Below are 24351 nucleotides of genomic sequence, written 5' to 3'. Positions count from 1 at the left end.
GCTTGCTCTGGTGGGTGCCTTGCTCCGCACGGCTGGGACGGATCCTGCCTCTTTATCTTTGCTGGGACAGAGCTGGCTTGCAAGAGAGATAACTGTTCCCTGCTCTCTGGGGTGGCAGCTGGATGAGCTCTGCATGCAAGGAGAAGGAGGAGGAGGAAAGTTAAAAGTAAGTGAGTCAGCCTCACTAGGGATAAGACAGTGCCTTCTAGGATGTTTCTTTAAGTTCAGAGCCAGGCCTGACGTGCGGCTGCATCTGCCCTGCTGTGCAGTCAGCAGATTGCTCTCCCAGCATTCCTTGTCTCCTGGGACCCGCTGATGGGGTTGAGGGCAATCTGGTGGACCCAGAGGTGGAGGAGAGGCTGGAAGCAGAAGACACATGCGCAAGCAGGGACTTACTGTGTAATTCACGGGAGACTGTTTCAAAGTGTTGAACCTTTCTCCAGCCTGCTTCAGTCTGGAGACATTGGTGTGGAGGGTCACTAAAGCCTGGTGTTAAAGGATTATATTGCAGCTGGGTTTTTTTTGGGAAGGGCGGAGCTCTCAGAGTTCACATGTGCCTGCCTCCTTGAAGCTCTTAGTATTCCCATGGTCTCCCTTCTGTCCTCTTTCTTCTGGGATTGCAAGGAAAAGATGCACCTCTGTCACTGCAGAGGAATCTGTGGGATTTTCTGCCAGTAATTTAGCCCCTGTGATAGCTGAAATATACTATAAAAGTGCAATAAGGTCTTCTCTTGACTGTAGCAGATCAGGATCCAATTAACCTAACCAAAATCTAGAAGCACCTAAAGTGCTATGACCCCTTACTTCCCTCCCTGGGATGCTAGCAGCACAGCCAGTACTGTGTCACAAGCACCTCTTATTCTGAGGAGACTCCATCCCAGCTTGAAAGTCATAGATCTGACCTCACCAATCCCCCACACCAGGGCTGGACTTTCACCATACTGTAAGTCTGCATGACATGATGCCAGTCTGATCCAAGGAGCATTATCTCATTTCCAACTTGCCCACACTCTTGCTGTGTGCAGTCAGCATCATGGGGAGTATGCTAATGCATAGCCCTAAATACAGAAGACATCAGTACCTGATGCCCCCCCCAGCACTGAGCATCCAATTACCCACTATTTCTGCAGGATGGACCTATGAGTCATTGCTAAGGTGTCACATTTGGACCTCAACTAATGTTTCGTCTTCTCCTCCTGCCTAGGCACAACTCCAGGATGAAGCATCTGCCTGCTCAGGCCATAAGGCTGGTGTACCTTCTGAATTTGGCTTTCCTTTGCCTTCCCATCCCACTCTGGAAGGACCGGGACTCCCTAATGCAGGAAGAGAAAGCTCATCAAACAGGCGGCAATTTGGTGCTGAGTAGGCAGGAACAGCAGCTCAGTACAAAGCTTTTAAACCTCAAGAAGAAGGAGATTGCAACAGCAATAGCTACAGGACAGTTTCCTCCAAGCATGCACTTCTTTCGGGCAAAAGGCCTCATTGAGCAGAGCACAGTGTTCAGCATCTTAAAGCGCATGCCAAAAGGTAGGCTCGGCCTAAGGTTTGCTCACCTTACTCATCCTCCTCTTGCTTTTGCCTTCTACAGTAGAGCTGGAACAAAGCATGAGATGTGGCAGGCGAGCCTGTGAGAGATGTAAATTGTGTTCACTCCATTCCAGGAAGAGCCCTGCCTCTGAGCTTGGGGACAGGGCACAGGGAGAGAGGAAGAGGGGGATGGATAGGATGAATACACATTTCCAGCAATTGTAGCATTTGGTATAACTTACAATATGGATCCTTCAGCCTTTGAAGCGTGGAGAAAGGGCAGAGGAAGCAAAGACAACAAGACATCACAAACATCCATGCTTGCTCAGCATGCTCCAGCCAGGGCCTTTCCTTTTTTCACATACACATACTACAGACATGCTACCAAGCTTGTCTTAGCCAAAAATGCTGTACCCCCAGTAAGTCTTTCTGCAGCTGGTTTTGGAAGTCTACTGGAAAGTCTGGGGGCATCAGAGGAGGAAGGTGTTACCTCCAATACTGCAAGTTTCTTTACTTTTTAAATGCAAGTGAAAGCCTATATTGATTATGATATAAAAATTACTATATTCTCTCACTTTATCTTTCTTAATCGGGCTCTGGTCTGTGCACTTATAGGAGATCTCTGCTTACAAGGGCAGGCATTTTTTCTTTTGTCTTTAGAAATGTTATTTGGCTTACTCAAAACGGGATGACCATACAGGAAACAGCAGGGTCTGCACCACCCCTAGGTCATTTCTCTCCTTTTGTGCAGCAAGCTATGTGCTAATGGGCTGTCATGCCCTATACCAAGAGGGTTTCTGTACTCTGCATCACACAGTTTTAAAGGCATTTGGATCTCTTTAGGTTAGCTAGAGGTTATGACATTGTCCAGTACCTTCACTGCGCCATCCTGTGCATCCTCCAACAAGCAGCTGTAACACAGCAGTATCTGAAAGCCCAGTAGTCCCGGTTGCAGTGGAAAAGGGGAGAGGATATTTTTAGCCATGGTGAACTAGAAAACAGCTAGGCTGGGTAGCAGGAAGTCTAATGTCTCCTTGTGCCTGAGCTGCTGACAGTTCGGCAGAGAGGCAGCGGGTTGAGGTGATCACAGGAGGAAAGCATTGATTCTAGTTTCTCCCTCTGCATCTCTAGTTCAGTAAGGAAGAATCTGAACAAGGTGCCTTCTTTAACTAGAGGTACAAGACAGTTGCAGTGAACACTGCCAATACTCCTGTAACTCTGTACAGTATGCCCACCCTTCCAGGTGGCCCCTTTTTGACCCAGAGCCACATGGTCTTGCCTGAAAAAAGGTTGGTGACCTGCTTTGGAAGATTTGGGAATCAGTTTCTCCACAGGAGCATTTTTCACTTGCAAGGGGAACACTGATAAGAGCCATGTTTCTCACTTCGCAGCTTCTCCCTCCCAGCCTCTGGTGTGGGATAAGGATCCCTGGTTTAGAGCATCCTAATCTGTTACCACAAATGATTGGTATATCATTACTGAATTGAACAGTAAGGAATTGAAAAGTACTCCCCCCTTCACTTGCAATAGGGCATCTTTGATACCAAGGAGGAATCAAACAAAAAAATTAACACTTTTAAATCCAGGAGATGTTAAAATGGGTTATTGGAATTTTTGCAAGAGCCATAAGTTTTTGGAGACAAGATTGAAAAGGACCTAGTCTTAGAGTCCTCTCTCTTGGTCAGAGGCCCTGGGAATTACTGTTGTTTCAAACACTGTTGTAATTTCTGTTGCTGCTCACATAGGCAAGACAGTGGCATTGCCAGCAAGAGGAGGGTCAGATCTAGGCAGCTGTGGCATGCCCATTCTATCACACTAGCTCTGTGGAGAGCAGCAAACCACAGCATCTTAACAGTCAGACCGTCTGTAGTGGGGGATTCTAGGCCATATAGGCTATATCAGATCAGTTCACTGCAAGTTATAGTCTTGAAGTTTGTCTAATGTCACATACACATCAGCCTTTTGTCTTGTTCTTGCTGCTCATGTTTTCCCTTTAATCCTAAGGGCATCAAAGCAATTTTGACTATGAGCTCTCCCCTAGACTAATAAAATACATATCTATAAGACTTCAGCTCTCACAGTATCTTCCCTTTACAAAGGTGAAGTTTAGTTCAAGCACCAGAAATGTAAGAAGTATCTGCAAGAGGAGAAATTTTAGCTAAACGAAAGGATGGACTGAGGATGGTGAGTATGCAGAGGGTGCCAGGAAGACTGGCAGTTGCCAACATTCTGCACAATAACAGAGCGTCCCAGAGGCCTTTTATGCTGGCCAGCAGCAGATGTACATTGTAAGTGAGCATGCTTTTGATAAGGCATAAAAGTAGATGGTACTCTGCATCTGAGTGCAATTCCCTGGTGTGTCATGGTCTGGGATTTTGGTGTATGCCAGAGTTTCAAAGAGATTAAAGAAGAGACACAGACTAGATGCAAAAATTGAGGCAGGGATTCAAACAGCTTAGACACAGAGGCATGTTTCAGGTCTGCAAGTCAGCTAGCATGCCTTGTAAACTGCTGCCTACTGTGTGAGTTCCTCTTTAAATCAGTGGGGCCTGAGCCAGCTCACAGCAAAGTGTGTCTGAAAGACCTTTAATAACTCAGAGCATTTTCCATCCCAGCGGAGCAGCAGAGCTCCCTATTGATTTCTGCCCTCCCTCCACTCCCAGGGAGCTGTCACGCTCTGCCTGCCCTCTGTTTGATGTGGAGGGGGCCACATCCCCCAGCAAGGGAGAGGCAGAGCAGCCGCGCAGTCTCTGCTGGGAGAGGTCACTCACAGACATCTAGAAGCATTTCCAGATGCCCTTGGATGGGCAAACTCGAACTACTACCACATTAAACCTCAGTTCCTTCTTCTCAGCTGCTTTGTCTCATTAGAATATACTTTTCCTCCCACCAGGTGCTGTCTTACACCTGCATGACCATGCCATCCTGAGCGTGGACTGGCTTGTGTACAATGCCACCTACCTCCCCGACTGCTACATCTGCTTCACCCACATGGGCACCATTCGGTTCCGCTTTTCCAAGCCTCACCCTCCGCACCCAGTGCCAGCCCAGTGCTCCCAGTGGGTTTTGCTGGAGACTTATCGTAAACAGCTGCGCAACGTGACAGAGTTTAATAACAGGTGAGTGAAGAGGGGTTGTGTAGCCAGCAGGATCATTCTGATCATCCAACTTCCTCGTTTTCTTGCTGCTCTGGGAGCAGGGAACTCCATGTAGGGCTGCATGCATACAACAAATAGCAACACAAGATACTGTATGTTACAGCATTAAGTACACCAGTCGGACACCATCAAAATTGAAGTTTCCTGTGCACCCTCACTCTGGTCTTTTGCACAGATATGCTGAAGACAACAGTTTCAGTAGATTCATGTGATCTGCCCCCATCTCTCCTCAGTACCCTTGCTGGATGTACTCCCAGCATGGGATAAGGGATGCATGCTGAAAGACCCTATCTCATTCACTGAGATAAGGGGATGAGGAAGCCAGGTAGCTGAGAACCCCAACATCAGAGAAATCTTTTGTAAAACTGTTATTTTGATACAGAATAAGTAGTTGGGCAAACTATGTATGTTAGCAACTGCACTAGCAAGTAAACCCCCAAATAACCCAAAAGAAAACAACCCAATCTCCCCATCCAAACACCACGCTTGTTTTCTGAGGACTGTCCTTGAAACTTCACTAGTAGCTGCCACGCTAAAGCATGAGGCACTCGTTCCCAACAGGACCCTCAGGCACCAGGAACTGCGATTTGCCCTCAGAAAAGGGGTTTGGTCTCAGCCTGGGCACGGGTTGAACCAGTGAACCCCACACACAGATCCTATGTCTGGTACATCTCTTCCCCCCTCAGCACCCTCCTGGTAGCAGTGCTTCTCCCCTATACAGGGGAGGCCTCCTATAGCTGTCCAGGAGCTCACCCTTAGATGGCTTCCCAAGCATCACTCACTCACTAGTAGGAATTCCCCTCCCTGGAGGCAGCTCTTATTGTAAGTGCTGGCTGCCTTTTATCAGGACCAGGTGTTAGTTGACTGCTCAGCAGCCCCCTACCATTTAATCACTCACAGGTGGGTGGGAAAAACCAGGATCCCCCCTTCCAGCGGTGGTGGCAGGAAGAGAGAGCTCTACCTCCCCATCCACGAGCCACTGATGCTGGGACAAAGCCCTGCCGAAAAGGCTAGGAGGAAGCATGTAGTTCTGCACGGCACGTAGGGGGCTGAAAAAGCTTGCTAAATAATGCATGGAGTCAGACACTGAGTGATGAGAACTGGGGAAAATATTGAGTAGCGGTCCATTCAGAGGGCACCACTGTCCACAGTGCTCCGGGGGTTGAGGTCCCGTGGGAAAAAATAGTATGGGGTGTCGTGTAATTAAAGACAGTATCACCATGCTGACACATAAGGAGAGGGCCGGATAAAGGTGATGTGGGTGACCCTAATGATAGCATTTCCTAAGTGAAACTTGATGGATTTTACTGTAGTGATCCTCAGTGAGGGTGTGTGCTCTTAAACAGAGACCTTTGAACTCTCAGGGAGCTGGTATCCCCTTCACATGGAAGCTGCTTGGGCTCTGTGCCCTACAGATCTGGGAAGAAGGTCAGGTTGGGAAGCTGAGGAGCTGCCAGATCTTTGGCATGGTATTGCTTTCCTTCTCCAACAACAGCAAGGGGCAGGGCAGAGGGAGCCAACTCTCCAGGGCCCCCAGCACTTGTCTCCTATGGGAGGTCCAGAAAAGGAGAAAGTAGTGTCAGATCCTGGGCTTTTGATCTTCCATATCCTGAGACTCCACTGCCCTGACATGTGATGGAAGAAATCAGATTCAGTGAGAAGTCACTTACGTATGTCTTTGAAAGAGAAAACTGGTTTCTCATTATCTCCTTTATACTTCTACTGGGAGTGATAAAGAGGGAAAGACCACAGCACCAGCTTTTTTCAACCCCATCTGAAGACCCATAAAGAATGTGCAAGAGACTGGATTTTGAAACAGCTTTACTTCCCTGAAGCCAAATCAACAGCACTGGGTATTTCAAAACTGGCAATCCTTTGTTGTATTTGTTTTTGGTTGTATTTCCATAGTGTGACATCCTTTTCTGGCTGAGGCTAGAGGCCACAGCGCCCTATACACCTACAAGGGTGGAGCTGTGCATTATTTGGTTCCCTATGTTCCTGTTTGGGAACATGATTTCTTTTCAGAGGCAGTGTTATCACATTCCTCTCTTTTTGTATTAGTCGTCTGACAATGTCTAGTAGCCCCAAGTCGGAACAGGAATTCAGAATGGCAGGCACTACACAGGGACACAAGACAGACCCTGCTACAAAAGTCTCCCCAAAAGCAGAGGGGAAACTGAGGCAGAGACCAATGAAGTGATTTAGAGATTTTCCTCAGCAAACGTGTGCCCGAGCCAAGTACAAACTTGGATCTCTCGCATCCTGGGTGCTTAGACTTACTCATTTGAACATGTTGTCCTTCATTTCTTGCCCTTCTGTGCTCATCACCACAAAATCGCAGAGAAGTCATTGCATGTAATGTGCAAACACACGAACAACAACCACATTGAGGCGCTTCCCCTCCTATTTTCATCTAATCCCTGGGTGCTAGTTCTAGGGGTTAGGAATGTTTTTTGGCCGTCTGGAAATAGGTCTCTAGCCAGGAATAGGCCCCAATCTGTTCTGCTTCTCAGATTCTGGAAGCTCTCCCAGTCTTGAACATGTGCATCCCAGGCTACCTCTTTCCCTCCTCTTTGCCCTTGAGCACTGACAAGCTGAGAGAAAGCAGATGTCAGAGGAAGGAACGGATGGATAGTTGGGTGGTTTCAAGGGAGTATCAAGGGAATATGGCAGCAGGGAAGGGCTCTCATGCAAGACAGGGTGGATCAGCAAACATGAAAGGAACAATGGAAATGTTTCTGAGAGGCTGCACCTCTTTCACATTACTGTAATACTGACCAGGAAGGGGTGAGGGAGAGAGGTGTCTGCGTTACATTTTGCTGTTTGCATTTTTAGGTACATATGCATACATATACATATGTGCATATGTGTTTTGGAAGGAAGTCTTTTTGTTTGTTTCCTTCAAAAGAAGGCTTAATCATTCCTATTCAAAACACACCTCCTATGGGCCAAAACCCTGGAGTATTCTGTTACTGATTCCAAAAGGATGCTTCTATGAGTATCAGGAGATCACAGGCCGGGAGGCAGAGAAACAAAGGGAATGCTGCTTTGAGACTTAAAAGAAAAGAATAATCCTAACTTATTTACTTCACATTACGATATAGGAGAATACCAATATTTACTCAAGATGCAACATAATGGCCACTGTCTCTAAAGCAAGAGCATGCCCCTAGATATTTGGGAAACAGCACTGATATTCCAGATATTTGTAAAATAGCACTGCAGACCCCTTCCTGACCAGCAGCCCCAGGATTAAGGCCGTGCCTGGCAGCACATCTCCAGTGGCCCAGCAGAGCTCTCTATCACCAGCATGAAGTCATCTGTGAGGGAGATGACACCATGGCCAAGGCTGCGCGGACAACTCCCCTGGGCACTCGCGGCTGCCCGAACTGCCATCACCTTCCGCTCTGTGTCCTCTGACTGCCTTATCTCACAGAAAAATAGGGCAACGTGTGCATTACAGGAGAAAAAAGAGACTGAAAATCCACTACAGAAACAAAGCACTCTGCTCCCTCTACAAGTCTCCCCTTGGGGAGAAGAAGAGGGGGATGAGAAAGAGAGAGAAAGCGAATGAACCACACGTGACAGATGTTAGTCACACTATTTAATGCACCACTGGAAGACATTCAGATACTACAGTGATGAGAGGGCTATAATTGCCCATCTATAACAGAAAAAGAAGCAGGAAAAATAATCCCTTTAAAGACAAGGCAACAAAACTGCTTGCTTTTGTATCATACAGCCCAAGGAAGCAAGACAGTTAGGGGGAAAAAAACAGGAAAAGAGAAAGCAAAACCACAGTTGAAAATAAATAATCCTTAGCTGGTCATTTTAGCTGTGCCCCTTTGGGCATATGCATTGCAATAGCATTGTTCAGCGCATATATGACATGACACGGAAGGCTATTTGTAGTCCGCACCTGATCACTGGCCCATTCCAGAAAAGAAGCAAAAAATGTATTTATGAAGCTTTGCTTCATCTACATGAGCTGCTGCTTCAAAAGCCCCCGAACACTTAGGAGATTATCCAGTTATCAAGGATGGATCACTGTTAAGCAATAAATCTTCAACAGTTATAGGGATCAATAATCAGTCCCAAAGGGAAGGGGATTATGAAAAAAAGCACAATTTGATTTATGTGCTTTTAAGAGCAGGGTGGTGTGGGGATTTATTGCTGTTTCTAGTGCAGGAGCACAGGCTAAGTAAACAGCCACAAGTTTGTACAACTAGATTTAAAGGCAGGGAGCTGAGCCCTGTGCATGCTGATTGCTGGAGAAGCCTAGTTCTCACAGGACAAGGGGAGAAAGCAGTGGGAGCCCGACTAACCGCCCATCCTTATCTGAAACGAAGCTGTGCAGGGTGGCGAGAACAGGCTTGCACGGCCTTTTGATCCACGGGGAGGTTTTTCCCTCGGTGCTTGAAGGGATGGTGGGAACAGCCCCCCTCGGCTCTTGGCTTTGGGCAGGTGCTCTCTGCCGGTGCGCAGGGCTGGTGGGGAGCTGCCCTTCGGCCAGGAGGGGAGTGGAAAAGTCTCTTTTCCCCAGCTCTTCCCACACAAAACCTCCTCTCCCCTCCCGCTGAGCTGCAGCACACCCTTTCCACTGGCAGCTGGCCTTCACCGCAGCTCCGGCGGCTGGATCCGAGCCTTCACGATGCCCCTGGCTTCTGCATTCCTGGTTTCTAGGGTGATGCTGCCGTTTCTCCCACTGCTGCGTGCTCCCCACTGCCCGCCCCTGCCATGGTCCAGCTCAGTCGCCTTTGGTTGCATGGATTACTGAACAGTAGCTGGGGTTGCCCAGTGTCCTGTGATAATAATGGCACCAAAGCCCCTATTGTAATGCACAGGAGGGCAGAGCTGAAGTTGCTGTGGAAACCTTAGGTCTGAATTTCCCTGACTGTTAAGCATTTAAAATCTCATCCTTAACGTGGCAGAAGTGTCTCAAATCAACAGAGTGAAGAAGAAATGAAATTGCAGCCACTGAAAGAGCATCCTTAGTGAAAGAATAGGCAAATGCTGGGGTATTGGGCTCTGTTTTGTGGGCAGGATGGAGGGACTCAAAAGGGATGTCCCTGCCTGGGATGTGTCAATTTATGACTTTGGACCAGATCGCATTTTACATCTATAGGAGGAAGGCTTTTAATTCCATCCACAAAAACCTCCTGGAAGAAGATAATAAGAGCACAAATCAAACCCACACCACTCATATAACAGAGTAGAACACTACACAAGGATGGGGGCCAAGACATCAAACAAGAAACATCATTAAAGATCGGTAGCTATCACTGAGGGGAAACAATATGCTCCAATGAAAGATGAAGCATGGCTGAAGGTATTTCTATCTGAACCTGCTTAGCCCCTATCACTAGATAAGTATCAGGCCTGGGAAGACTAGCAAACTCGCGCGCCTGCAAGCAACTGGCTCTGTAGCTTGCTGCAATGGCTTCAGTTTGTCCACCCAAGAATGAAGTTAATCACCCCCATATTGCCATTTAGACTTTGCCACCAGCCTGAGAAATTTATTATGAACTCTTCTTCAGGTGGTCACCAGTAGAGGGATGGGAGCTGTTGCCAGAGGCAAGGCTTCAGGTGGGATGAAGACTATCAGCTTGTCAGAGGAGAGCATTGCGGCACGAATGCTTACCCTGTCCAAAATGCAAGCTGTCACCCACAACTAGATAGTCTTGCAATTATGGGCTCCTTTGAACTCTGCTTGATAAAACTACCAGCTGCATTTTCGGATTTCTGAAAGAGGCTTCTACACCAGCTGAGCCTATGGAGGAAATATATATGCTTCCTTCCCACTAAGGAAAAGCCAGGACCTGTGATTCTTATCAGGCATTTCCCAGCAGACAATCTGACGAAGTCATCAGCAAGGCAGGCAGGGTATCAGGTGTGTTCCATTGGCAGGGAAAAAGGATTTCTGATTCACAAACATTTTCTCCCTGCTTGTATTAGGTGATGTATTTTGACAAAAAAAGGTACCAGAGCAAGTTCTAGGCTTAGTAAACAGGTTGATGGTGGCCCAGTACATGGTATCTCTTGGAGACTCAGTCTGCTTTTAGGTAGTGAACAGAAGGTCGGATGTCATAACTTTTTTACGTGCACTGAAGATATCTGGGAGAATATATAGTCTCCAGGAGTAACATGCTAGTCTACTTCTGGATTAAGGATACCCCTAGGTAGCAGAGTGCAATTCTTATGCTATAAACCCATCATACTTGCTTTTGTAACTCTTTTGTAAAGACAGGTTTTAAACATCTAGTCTTATCTTGCTTGGAACTCAATAGATAGCGTATGACTTTTTACCTGTCAGCTATTATCTGTACCAGCCATTAGAGGAGTAAACATAGGTGGCAGAAAAATTACCTGAATGCTTCCTAGTTGCACCAGTCATTGTTATCCCCATTGTACAGCAGTGCCAACAGGCCCTGAGTTAATGCTGGTCCGCTGTTGAGGCAGGAATGGCTTTGTACCTTTTCTTGGTCCTGTCCATGTAACACGTGGCTACTTCAGTGCAGCCACTGCCCTGCTACACCACAGAGCATGCAGGTGGGAGAGTGTCACGTCTGCAAAGCTTGGTCTCTGACAATAATACTCACATCTGTCTTGGAGGAAATCTATTTCCTCCTGTACTGAACACCTAACTGCCAGCCAGTGGCTTTTTACATTCTGAAAGCCAACTGTCTTGTTTGGTCTCATTCTTCCTCTTCTCTATACCCTTTTCTGCAGCTTGCTGAGAAACTTGACCCTGGTGACAGATGCCCCTGAGCTCACCTATCCTTCTCAGACTTTAATTTGGAAAAGATTTGAAGAAGTCTTTCTCATTGCCTCTGGACTTATCTGCTATGCACCTGTGTTCAAGGCCTATTTCTACCAGGGGCTGCTGGAGCTCTATGAAGATAATGTACAGTACGTTGAGATAAGAGCTATCCTGCCTCCGGTACGTATTTTTTGGCTTCTCTAGTATTCTTTTAAACCCTGATTTCTCCATAACTATTCTCAAGCCCTATCTTGAATTTAGTTCTTGGATGTTTGCATACCTGCCCTTCTACGGATGGTGGAAAACCTTGATCATATTCAAAGGTCTTTGTTGGAGATTTGCATAGGCAAGGGCTTGAAAGTGAGAGATGCTAACGAAGACACCTGCTGCGGCGACAGCACCGAACTCCATTGCACAGTCTGACTGGGAGCTGTGTCAAAATCTGACTGGTTGGGAAGATGTATCTCAAGTTTGTCTGCACCAGAATCACCTGTTCTGTGGCAGCTCTTCTGGAATAATTTCCTGTTTTGACTAGACACTTATTGTGGAATAATTCTGTTACTTTAAATCCACAGCTTATTTCAGAATGATTTCTCTGAACAGGCTAGTAAACTGATAGGCAAAGCACAGTCTTCCACAGTTTGCTGACAACTTAGAATTTTGGCTGTGTATAAACTGCTCCTTTCATTTCCACTAAAATCTGTCAGTAATAGTTCAGGTCTTTCTCCCTGCATGTCACCTGGAGCTGGTCAGATTGTCCTACAACCCCATGCTGCCCCCATGCCTTCCGAAGCACCAGCAGACCCCATCACCAATCTTTGGCTATAAGGGTTCATACATTCCCAGTGGCGATTTTGACATTGCAGGCACACCTGTTCCATACAGTTCTCTTGCCCAGCTCCAAGTGGGGCAGCATGGGCATGGGAGCTCTGTCAGAACGGCAGATATCTTACCAAAACAAACATCGGGGATGCTGCTGCTCCTCACTACGCCATCTACCTCCATGTTCTTAAAAGCCCATTGCAATCGGAATGAGGCTTCTGTGCAAGGTCGATCTGGCAGCACCTGATGGACCAGATACTGGTGGTGGGTTGTGTATGGGAACACAGGTAGCAGCTCACTGCTGGCATCACAGTGTCCAGCAGATGAAGCAGCTATGCTGGTGTCCTGCTGGTGGCCTGACTCCCAAGTGTGCCTGACACCAACTTCCTTAAATGACTGCCCTTGCATGCAACAGTTGGTGGGTTCCAGCCAGCTGCATATGGATGTCTGTGCCTCCACAGTCACCCCATCAGCAGACAGGCAGATGCTGTGACAAATCTGGAGGCTGATCTGGCTTTGTGCATGCCTCCATCCCAACAGCTGGGGAGTGTGGCAGCTAACCCTTCCCTGTTGGGGCTTGGCTGGCCCCATAGCAAAATAAGGCTCAGTGTAAGGGTTGCAGACTGGCACTCTATTGTGCCTGAGATGAGAAGGGTGTATTGAAAAGAAAAAAAATAGGAGAGGGAGAAGAACACAAAGCTTATACTTATCTTACTTTGCTGGGTGTTGGTCATGAGCCAGCTGCTCTGAACTCAGCCACTATTGTCTCTGGGGTGGAAAGAGACCTGGAAAGAGAAAATAACAGTAGTGTCAAAATTCCTGTGCCATGAAACAGCACAAGAGCTGATATCCTCCCATGTCACACAGGTTTCCGGACCAAGAGTATCTGCAAAGATACAAGTGCGTGGGCCTGACTGGAAAATACCCTGCCTTTACTGGCAGCACTTAGACACGGTTGTAACGTCTTTTGAAGAGAGGCTTGGCAGGGAAGATTTCTTTCCTATCCAGCCCCTGATGCTGGCTCCAGGTGTGGGAGCCTTCAGAGCCCTTGGGCTTGCTCGCACCCAGAAGCTTGATGTGCTGCGAGGTACAGGCAGCCTGTAGGTACAACCACGCTGTGAGGGCTGCAAGGAGTTGCGAGCATGCTGGGCTGCTGGCGCACAAGGGCAGTGCCAGCTAAGGTGGGGTGGGGATGAGAGGGAAGTGAGATGCTTTGAGGTGAGCATGGTGTGATGGGAATAGCAAAATGCTTGTGTGGCTGGAGATCCTGCACAAGGCTTGGACAACAGCACTGACTAACTCTGCAAAAGCTTGCCTCGCAGCAAAGCCTGCCAGAAGTGGCCCCTGAGGTAAAGTAAATGAAAGTCAGGATTTAGTGCGTAACAGCAAACATTGTGGAAAAGGCACCCAAACCCAGCTGTGTTTGCAAATTTAGCTGTGTAAAGTCTCACATTCCCATGGGCTGCAGCAGGGAAAATTCCCTCTGAGTGTCTGTGTCCACACCATGGCTGCTGGTGCCTGCAAGAGGATGCCACAGGGGCTCAGGGGCTTAGCAAGGGCCATCACTGCAAGAGGCAGCTCTGGGAGGGAAGTAAGAATGTGGAGTGAACCAGTTGGAGGGTGGAGAAGAACAGTGAAAGAGAAAAGAAAGGCAAGAAGGATAAGAGAACAGAATTGTTTTAGCCACTGTTTTTAGAGGACTCCAGGCAGGGCCTTTTTGGGTTAGTATCAATCAGGGTATACAGGGTCTATGCAGGTCAAAAGCCCTGCATATATCTCTGGTAGTGAGGAGCTCGCAAGGTTGATGATACAGAGCATGCCAAAAGGATTGGTCTTCCCAGTTTGCAGCCAGAGAACTGGGAAAGCGTGGCAAGACTGAACAACTGACTCAAGGTCACAGAGCAAACCTCTGGCAGAGTGGAGCAGAAGTGCAGCCCAGCTGGTAGCTTATGGAGCTCAGGTCTTGCATGCCTTGGGGCTGCCTTGGCTGATAGACTGCCGCCACAAGGCACAAAGCGTGTGTGAGCTGCCAGACAGCTGGACAAAACACTCCAGCATTTGGAATAGACATGAGTAAGAGGTCATGATCTCCTCTGGGTATTCAAGGGCACTTGCTTGCCATGTCTGAACATATAGAAGCTTTTTTCTTGCATCACACAGGAAGGAGGAAAACCACTCCTTGGTTCTTGCCATCTGGTAAAGGCGTCAAGAAGAAAATGTTCTGCACAGATTTAACTGGCTTTTTCTGCCCTGTTGATAGACTACAGCACATTAGTTCTCCTGAGCTTTTCTTCATTCATTTCTCCCACCCTCCAATAAAACACCTCTTCCAACTTCTGCTTGCCATGTTCTGCAGGTGTATGAACTGGATGGCACCCTGCACGATAAGTCATGGTCTGTGGCAACCTATCGGGAAGTGACCAAGCAGTTTGTGAAGGAGCACCCTGACTTTATTGGAGCTAAGATTATATTTACAGCACACAGGTAAAGGCTGAGCAGAGTTAAAATGGGGCTGCGCATGGCTGCCTGTGCTATGGCAAAGGTGGTGGTAGGGACAGATGGGTCAAAGCCAGGAGAAGTGATGCTGAGGTCTGGGCTGAAGTGCCACGGTTGGTTAGCAATGCCTGTCTGTGTCGTCAGACCTGGGGTGTTGACTCCCGAAGCATTCCCTGGCACACGTAAAAGGCTGACGATGAGAATTCATCTATATAAGTCTGTGTACGTGCAACGCGAGCTGGGTTAGCTCATGGCGTGCACTGAAGAGACAAGCATCTGTGAGCCCTGGGTGTGGGAATGAGCAAGCGAAGGGTTGCTTGCGTGTGTGTGTGTCCAAGCCATGCGTGCTGTGTTCTGAGCCTGGATGTACTCCCTTTCTCTGTGGAAACTGAAGCAGTGACAGCAGTGCCCGAGTATGGGTACTTGGTATTACAGAGGTCCTTATGGAACCCTGCAAAAGCTGTTTTCCCAGCAGCCTTTGTACGGTATGTTCGTGCTGCTGTTCACAGGCAGGCACAAGGCTGTTCTCCAAGTCAGCCAGATGCCATGAAGTCATGTGAGGTGATCCTGAGCAAATATAACAGACCTCTCATCAGCACTTACTCATTCCAGCTCGGCAGAATGCCGTTTCCAGTTCAGAGCTGGCTTGCCTCTGGCCAGCTTGGGTATAGATGGAGTCTGTCTGCAAAATGGACTATGATGTTTAAATCTGACAAGTCTGGAAGAAATCTAAACTTAAAACTCTCCTGAAATGCAGCTGCTGTCCCGCCTCCCAGCAAAACAGTGGAGAGGAAAAAAGTAATTAAACATTTTCTCTCCATGCTGTTATGTTCCCTGCTTGGTAGATGCAAAAGCTAGTGAGTCAGACAAACATGCCTCAACTCTAGTGACAGCAGGGTCTAGCCAGGCATTTCCTGGTCATTCAGGGATTTCCTTTCATAATATCCATTTTCTGCTGCTGTTACTCTGGGGACCTGAAGCTGGTTGTCAGATTCAGGAGCAACTTGCATTTTGGAAATATCCCTGGGGGCCCCATTTCACAGCTCAAAGCCAGAGAAGACAGGCCCGTGGGAGTGAGCCTCTGTACTGCTTTCTCTCTCTTGCTCTTTAGGATGCTGAATGTTTCCCAGATTGAAGAAGCCATTGTCACTGCCATGGCACTCAGAGACCGCTTTCCAGACACCCTGGCAGGCTTTGACCTGGTAACTGGATTTCTTCTGCAGCTTCAAGTTAACCCCTAGAGGTGCAATATATGTATAATATGGCATATGTTTTATACAAGAGCCAGATCCTCTGCTGCTGTACTGAAATCAGTGTAAATGAATCATAAGTCTTCCAGCTAAGGATTTTGTTGAGAGTACTTGAAAACATCCCCTGAAAGAATCATCTCTCTACTCCACAGCATTGTAATTTCAGTACAGTTGGCACCTCAGTGACATAGCTGTAAGTCCCACAATCTTCCAAAGCATGTTCAAAAATACCTCTCCTCTTTCCTCCAGGTTGGCGATGAAGATAAAGGTCATTCCTTATGGGACCTGAAGGATGCTCTGACAATCCCGTATTCCCTGGGGGTCAACTTGCCATACTTTTTCCATGCTGGAGAGACTGGTAAGCATGAGGACTCAAGGCTTGTTATTGTTTGCAGAGGCAAAACATAAAGTCATGCAAAACGCAGAAGCAGCAAGCCTGGCTGTATCTAGAGTGTGTGTTTCTATCACATGTGTACATAATCACTTTTCCCTATGTGTCTCCTCATATCAGCTTGCTGGCTGTAGCATTCCTACATGGCACCTCCCCTACCTGCTCCCTGCTCTTGACTGTCGGCATCATGTGACTCAGCATCTCTGACCTGTATGGGACATGGAGTCATGCTGCAAGAGTTATTCTAGTAGCCATTGCTACTCAGAGAAGTGCTCACATCCTATTGAAAGCAGCAGCAGAATGTCTCAACCATTACTTTACATTTTAAGGTGAAGGAATGTCTGAATCAGCCTCAAGCCTTATCTGAATACACTCATCAAAGTAACTGATCATTACCTTTCATTCCTAGGGCAACATACGCCTATTGGCAATATATTGTTCAGTCTATACGGGTGGGGTTTATCTTAACCAGGCATGACAGTTGTGCCTAACTTGTGTGTTATGCTTACTGCACTACATCTACAGAGAAGATGGCTACATCTGAACTGGTTACCTTAGGTTCCCTTTACAGACATGGACAGTAACAAACACTTCTAAGGCATAGTATATCTCATGCTAATGCACAGGCTATTCCCCAGAAATTATTACTTGTCTCCATTGGCTTTCAGTGCAGGCCAGCACGATTAGCTTAGCTGTAAGAGCAGTACTGTTGACATCTAAAGCCAGATGAGATTAGTGGGTAGCTCTGTGCTGGGGAATGTCCTGGACAGATTTGGATCCCTGTTTCACTGAAAATGCAAAGTGGGAACTCAGAGCATGAGCAACCCTCCCACCTTACAACTGTGACATTTATTAACAAAATCATCTAGCAGTTTTATGAGAAGACTTCTTATCTGAGATGATTTATTTCCTCACAACACTGCAGTGATTCTTACCTGTCTTTGCTCAGACTGGCAGGGCACCTCTGTGGATAATAATGTGCTGGATGCACTGCTACTGAATACCAGTCGGATTGGCCATGGCCTTGCCCTCATTAAACATCCAGTAGCCAAAAGTTTGTCTCTGAAGAAGGATATTCCTGTAGAAGTCTGTCCCATCTCCAACCAGGTATGTTGGTCTTGGGCTGGGACAGCGGAATGGGATTTACCATGGTAGCAGGGAGCTGGGGAGCAGCTAAACCTTTTGTTGCACCCAGGCTGGCTATGTTTTCTTTGCACCACATTACACTGCAGTCTGCTATGTTGATACATGCTGTGTGTATAAGAAGACTGGTAGCGCCATTCAGCTCACAATCCTTTAAATTCCTACCCAGAGGAACCTGGGAAAGCAGTCCTCACTAGAGGAGGTGAAGCCCAGAGCCAGGGAGGTGCGTAAAGTGATACAATGGAAAATACTTCAAAGCCAGGAGGGCCAGAGGCTGAGAAGCTGGGATTGTAACTGGAAGTCTTTTGATTTTGTAGAATTCATAACCAGGGGGCACTCTTTTGCAACACATTAGCATGGTGCCCATTGTCCCCTGGGTGCAGCAGAAAGGATGCTCTGGGGTAGAGATGTACCAGTGTGAGCCTTGAGGAAGAGAACCCTGATACCAGCTCCCAGATGCCCTCACAGTCAAATTGTTACAAATAAGCAGAAGTTACTTATCCCACTGGCCTTGGTTTAGGTGATCAATTTAAGAAACCAATCTCCTTGTGTAGTCAGAGGAGACAAATAGGCTCCTCCTGCAGGAGTTCGAAGGAGAACGCCTAGCATACTCTGAACAGCCCACTGGAGGCTCCTCCTCCCTAATGACCACCTGCTGACACAAGCAGCTAGAGCAGTTTGATAAGTGCCATAATACAAGCACAGCTACAGCAATAACCTGATGTGGTGTTACCTCCCACCCTTCTATGCCCAGGTCCTGCTGCTGGTAGCTGATCTGCGGAGCCACCCCGCAGCTGACCTCATGGCTGAAGGGCACCCCGTTGTGATCAGCCCCGATGATCCCCCTATCTTTGGGGCAAAAGGAGTCTCCTATGACTTCTACGAGGTGTTTATGGCCATCGGAGGGATGAATGCTGACCTGAGGACCTTAAAACAACTTGCACTCAACTCCATAAAGTAAGTTCCTCACCTTTCTCATCTAGCCACAGTAATGCTCAGGAGGCTATCAGCTTGCTCCCTGGAAATCCACTGTATTTGCGGTTTTCCCCCAGACTCTCCTTTGCCACATGAACTGGGCTTCCATTAATATGAAGTCTCCCCTGTCTCCTCCAGGGGCGACAAAATGGGAACCCAGAGGCTCCTCTGCCTGTGCCCTCGAGTGCCTTTCTCTAACTCAGTGTCTCAGTTTATTCCCCCTTTTCCATCCTTTGTGAACTTGCCTCCAGCAATTGTTCTGGATAGGGGCAAAGTCTTAGGCCTTTGTGTCACTTGTCTATTTCTGCTAAAATTTGACTTGCTGTGGTGTTTCCCACAGCTCACTGGTGAAACACAGGAAAACAATCTACCAGCATGTAGCTTGGGTGTGTTTAACCACATTTTCTATTTATCTGGACAGCTTTAAATGTCCCAAAATAGTTTGGATATGGTGCCCAGGGTCTTTCTGCACATTCCTAGACTCTTGTCTGTTTGCCAAATCCTGTGCCAATCCTCATATCAATCCCAAGTCCCTGCATGGCCAGGGAAGATGACAAATACTCCTTTCCTACCCATCTGGACCAAGCCCAGGCACATCTGAAAGCAGTGCTGCCTCTTCTGTACTAGTCACTGGGTGCTACCCAGTGTGTCCAGCTTATGCAGACTGAGCTGTTTGTCCTTATGGTGTAATGGGGCAATGGTTTTAAACTAAAAGAGGGGAGATTAAGGCTGGATGTGAGGAAGAAATTCTTTACAATGAGAGTGGTAAAATAGTGGCACAGGCTGCCCAGAGAGGTGGTGGATGTGCGCCATCCCTGGATTCAAGGCCAGGCTGGATTCTGGGCAATCTGATCTAGTTCAGGATGTACCTGCTCATTGCAGGGGGTTGGACTAGATGACCTTTGAAGGTCCCTTCCAATCTAAACCATTCTATGATTCTATGACTCAGTAGCTGTTGATACAGCCTTGTCCCAGCATAAGCCCAGCTGGCAGGAGCTCAAGGCTCTTTACACTGCATTACTCTGTGTGGTGTAGGCATGTCCTGCAAGAGTTAATCTGTTACTGCTTCCTGCCTTTTCATTTCGGTCACTGATCTTGAAATGGCTGTCCCATTGTCTTCTATCTGATACTGACTTTTATCCTCCTCACAGATACAGTGCCATGCTACCAGATGAGAAAGCCAAGGCCAAAGAGGTCTGGCAGAAAAAATGGGACCAATTTGTGGCTGACCTCTCTGATAGCTTTTCAAAGGAGCTTTAGAGAGCAGAAGACACATCTCAGAAGGCATTTGGCACGTCAGAGCCAGCCAGACTTATTGCTAAGAGGGATGAATGAACCTCAAAGTCTGACTTGGCAATGGGCTTCATGGGCTTCATACTAAGAATGAGCTGCAGTATCCTGTGAAAGTCATGGACTGGAGGTAAAAGGCAAGCAGTTATAGCAACAATGAAAGAACGCCCTGCTCAAAATAGTCAAAACAGTTAAAAATTGCCAATGACCAAATCCTGACATCCTTATTCAGGAAAAACATGCTTTCTAATTAATGTTAGCAGGAGATTGCTAACATAAGGATCTCCGAATTTTGCCTTATCATTACAAAACGCAGACCTTGTCCGGAAACAGCTAAGACAAACATTCAACCATTTGGGCCACTGATCTTCACGAGAGCAAGGACTGAAAATGGCTCTTGTTATGTTTAACCCTGGGCCTGCTGCCAAAATAGCACTGCTAGGTCGAAGAACCAGTCATAGGTCTGATGTCTGCTATTTCAGGACCTACCATGGCTGGAAACGAGCTGATGGAACTTGCTCCCAGAACATTTAAGCCTGGTTGCACCGTGATCACAAAGCTCAAAAGAGGTGCCTCAGCTGCTGACAGTTTTTTTTTACTGCAAAATCTTTTCCTGTCTTCTGGTCACAAGGAAACCAAGCCACTTTTCAGCTGAGAAAAAACACCCTGGCTTCCCAGATACAACTTAATTAAAACTGGCCCCTGCACTGAGCCATGTTAACACAGACCTCTGCATTTATAGGAGACACCATTTAATTTCAGGTTATTCCTCTACCAGCTTTTCCCACCTAACTCAGAGTGCAAATGCGCCTTTATTCAGCCTGTCAGACATATTTTCACCTTGGTGGAGAACTACCCTCACACTGGATAACCACAGTGTTCTCTTGGACCTTTGTAGTTTCCAGCTCTTTAGCTAAAGGTATTGCAGAAACTACACAATAAATAGTGTCTGAACAAGCAGATTCCCTTTCTTAACATTATCAAAAATGTCAGGAGAAGAACCAGTTGTGGGGAGAAAGAAATCTTCATCAAGGATGATAAATAAATTCAGCAAAATCCTTTGGCACACATAACACAAGCACACAGCCAGGATCAGCCAGTGGCTCTCCCTGACTTCAGTACAATTACGCTGGTTTGCATCAGCCAAGGGAGAAGTTACAGAAGTTTCTGCAGGAAGACATCTCCCTCCTCTGAGCTGCAGACTTGGGAGGACTGTTGTTTCCTGATCTGACCAGCTTGGGCAAATTTGCTCTCTTCATGTTTGCTGCTAATTGTCTCAAGCTGCCTGGCCATAGTGTTTATTTCCACTGACCTTGGCTAAAACACCTTAAGGAGGAGGCAAGCATACTTACTACAGACCTGGATCAGACAGTGCAGCCCATGCTTCCTGTGTTGAAGTGCCCACATTTCACAGGCTGCAAGCTCATCTCTAGTTATCCCAGGAAAAAAACCCCAACAACCACACTACAAATCCCATAACAAAAAAAAACAAATAAACCCACAACAAACCAAAGGCTTCTACATTGCAGAAGCCAGCATCACAAACCACAGGAAGCAAAAAGTGAGAACCCAGTCACACATCTCACTGACTAAGGGGGTTGAGTGTCTCACACCCTAAGGCTTTTTCAGCCACAGCTGCCTCTACTCCAAACCTCTCTGCCCACACCTTCCTCTAACAACAGCAACTGCTCTTTGCAGGCTAGCCTTTTTTGGACCTTGATGCAGATTTGGTCCTGGGACCAGCTTTATACTGGAGGAGCAACCAGAGGAAAGCCACCTTCCCTCCTCCTCCATGGGTGTTGTGTACACAGCTCAGTCTATGGTCCCCAAGGTAGGCTTTGGTCATGGTCAGACTATAAATGCTGACTTGGGAAATGTCTTATTTGCAGTGCTGAGAAAAACTACTGCTAACTGGTGGAATCACTGCTAATCAGTGACCCACAGCAATGTCCCTCTGAACTCTCCAATCCTTCAGCTTTGTTATATGTGGATGGATGAGGATCTTTTATTTGCCACGAGTTGATTCTTCCTTAAGTGAGCCTCTCTGCTGCCAAGGTGAAGCTAATAATTACAGAGCCAGTGTGGGAGGAGCTGACTTCCTTAACACAGGTTGACCCATGTTCTTTCCTTTTCTGCTACAGTGGAAAGATTTCAACACTTCCTGCACATAATCTCTTGAGGGCTTGAGCCACTGGTGGCCTTTTGGTTACCTCTAGTCCTCCCTCATTTATCCGCATTAGCAGCAGGGCTAGATCTTCTGTTTGCGACACTTGCTGGTACAAGTTTACAAGTTGCGTCCAGTTTGTTCCTGCCTTCCTTGGAGAAGCCTGTTGTGTACTTGGCCATTTACCTACTTTGCATTTGGAATCATGATGTGATGTGTCCCATGGAGTCACCAGCAAGTGATGCTGTTCAGGATTACAGCACAGAAATCACAGGGGAGTTAAAATTGTACAGGTCTGAAATGATCTCCAGATGAAGCCCTCAGAAAGGTGAAACTTGGCTCTATGGGGCTGGGTCTGAATTTGTGACTCAGCTTCTGCTGAAAATATCCATCTTAGGGTTGGTCAGAGAGCAAAACCTTTTCCATCCTGATCACATAGGTTTAAACGTGAGCCTGAACTGCATGGAGAAGCCTGACTCAGTCATGTATTCTTCCTTGGATCCTTTCTTGCCAGGTGATGTGGCTGGGCATTCCCAAGAATCCTCTGGCAGTAGATAGGCTTTAACAATTTTTAGAGCCTTAGTGAGTCTGACAGATGGAGGGCCAGCCTGCTTAACTGCTGGGGATTAACTTATCCATAGAGTGGGCCTTAGTTAAGAGAAATTGGGAAAGTTAAGCAAATTGGGAAACCCAGACAACATCTTCATGTCTCCAACTCTAGCTGTGCAAATCAATCCATTCAGATGTCCTTTTCCTTACCCTCAGTACCTTGGTCCCTGCTCACAATTGTTGGCAAATACATCACATGTAATCAGACTTTATTGCCTGTCTCTTTCAGAACATGGTATATATTCACATTTTAAAACCAGTTTTGTGGGGTTTATTTCACCTTTTTTTGTCTTGTTAAGAAGAACTGGGGATACCTGTATCTGATGTGAGGTTTTAATCTGGAATGTGAAGCGGAGGGAGACGTTTCACGTCACTCAGTGTACATTTAGTTATCAGGGAGTCTGAAGTGTCTGCACAGCACGCTGCAAAGGACAATTTGATCCATGGGTCTAACACATTGTAGAGTCAGCCTGAGCCACCTGACAGATGCATGACACGGGTCCTCCCCTTTCCCCAAATCACACAGTAGTGGCACCCAGCTCAGGGCTGTGTTTTCAGACAGAGACCACTCAACAGAAATGATCTGCTTGTGCTACCTCTTCTCCTGTTAAAGTTTTGTACCATCTCTATGGTGGTGACAGCATGGGAAAGTAAAAGAAACTACTGAAGGTCATTTTAGCTGCTTTTAGCACAATTTTAACAGAAGGAAACAAGGAGAAGAGTAAACACTACATGACCAGCCCATTCTTTTCAAAGCCGGCAAGTTCCTAGTGAAGCACCAGCTCACTGCCTTGAGGCACAACTCGAGGCTCTTTGCCCAAAGTACTGGTGATGGGCATGCAAAGAAAGGGCCAGCCAGAGAACTTGAAAACCTGAGATGAAGGAGGTATTTGGATAAGCAGGGCTGGAGGCAGCCAGAAGTGTGGTGGGAGCCTGAGCAGGGACAGAAAGGGCCCCACTTCAGTCTCCATCTGGACTCAGGAGCAAGGAAGGACAGAAGGAAATCTATGGAAGTTTCTGTGACGTTAGTTCAGGCAGCCATAGGAATATGTCAAACCTAATGCCTGTTATCTCCCCCATCTGTCTCCCTGTGGCCTCTTCAGGCTCAATTTGTTTAAATGAGAGGTGGATGGAGCTTTGCTTGCAGCACACAGGTCTAGCCTGTGTTTTGGTGTGGAGCAGTTCAGATGCCTTTGGGGCAATTTAGCGAATGAAATGTTTGCCTCTTGGTCACTCACTGGCAGGAAATGGCTGATCCAGCATTAGTGGTTGCTGTCAAAAATCTTGCCAATAAAAACAGAGGAGTGAGGTAGCTGGTTGAAAATAGAGATAGGCCCAAGTGAGCAGCTGGATCTATACATCATGTGAGCCTCCATCACTGCAGTGGGACTACGCAGATGCCAGATGCTAAGCAAAGCCCTCTGGCCATAAAATAGAGGGATACAGATGTGTTTTCCACCAGTTCCTGACGCTCAGCCTACTTCAGGTTTTCTCTTCTATAAGTTGCTGAATTAGTCTCTTCATAGGTAGTAGAAGGACATTTCTTTGGCTGGAAACCTGTAGCTCTAATTGGCTCAGTATTCCTTTCTTTCCAGGCTTGCAGCAATTGCAGTCATGGCAGGTCTACCAAGTGTTTTCTGTCCACTGAGGGATAGGCAGATGAAGGGTCTGGCTCTCAATTCATCTGGCTTGTCATTTTTATCAGGCCGTGTCCTGCCCCCTTGGTCATTACAGGATAAGAAAGGCATTTTACTGTATTTTCTCAA

The 24351-nt window shown here is 47.1% G+C and overlaps 1 protein-coding gene across 1 annotated transcript; it reads left to right on the top strand.

Moving 5' to 3' along the window:
• On the top strand, window positions 1–22659 carry ADA2 (adenosine deaminase 2). Its single transcript, XM_080627816.1, has 10 exons — window positions 1–166; window positions 1205–1527; window positions 4421–4646; window positions 11415–11625; window positions 14624–14751; window positions 15875–15965; window positions 16263–16371; window positions 17354–17511; window positions 18302–18504; window positions 19674–22659. The coding sequence occupies exons 2-10, from the start codon at window positions 1218–1220 to the stop codon at window positions 19780–19782; spliced, it is 1545 nt and encodes a 514-aa protein (XP_080483942.1). The 5' UTR covers window positions 1–166; window positions 1205–1217; the 3' UTR covers window positions 19783–22659.
• The last annotated feature ends 1692 nt before the right edge of the window (window positions 22660–24351 follow it).

This window comes from Psittacula echo, assembly GCF_963264785.1.
Source record: "Psittacula echo genome assembly, chromosome: 1".
In the NCBI taxonomy this organism is placed as follows: Eukaryota; Metazoa; Chordata; class Aves; order Psittaciformes; family Psittacidae; genus Psittacula; species Psittacula echo.
This window is presented reverse-complemented; position numbering and strand designations above follow the sequence as displayed.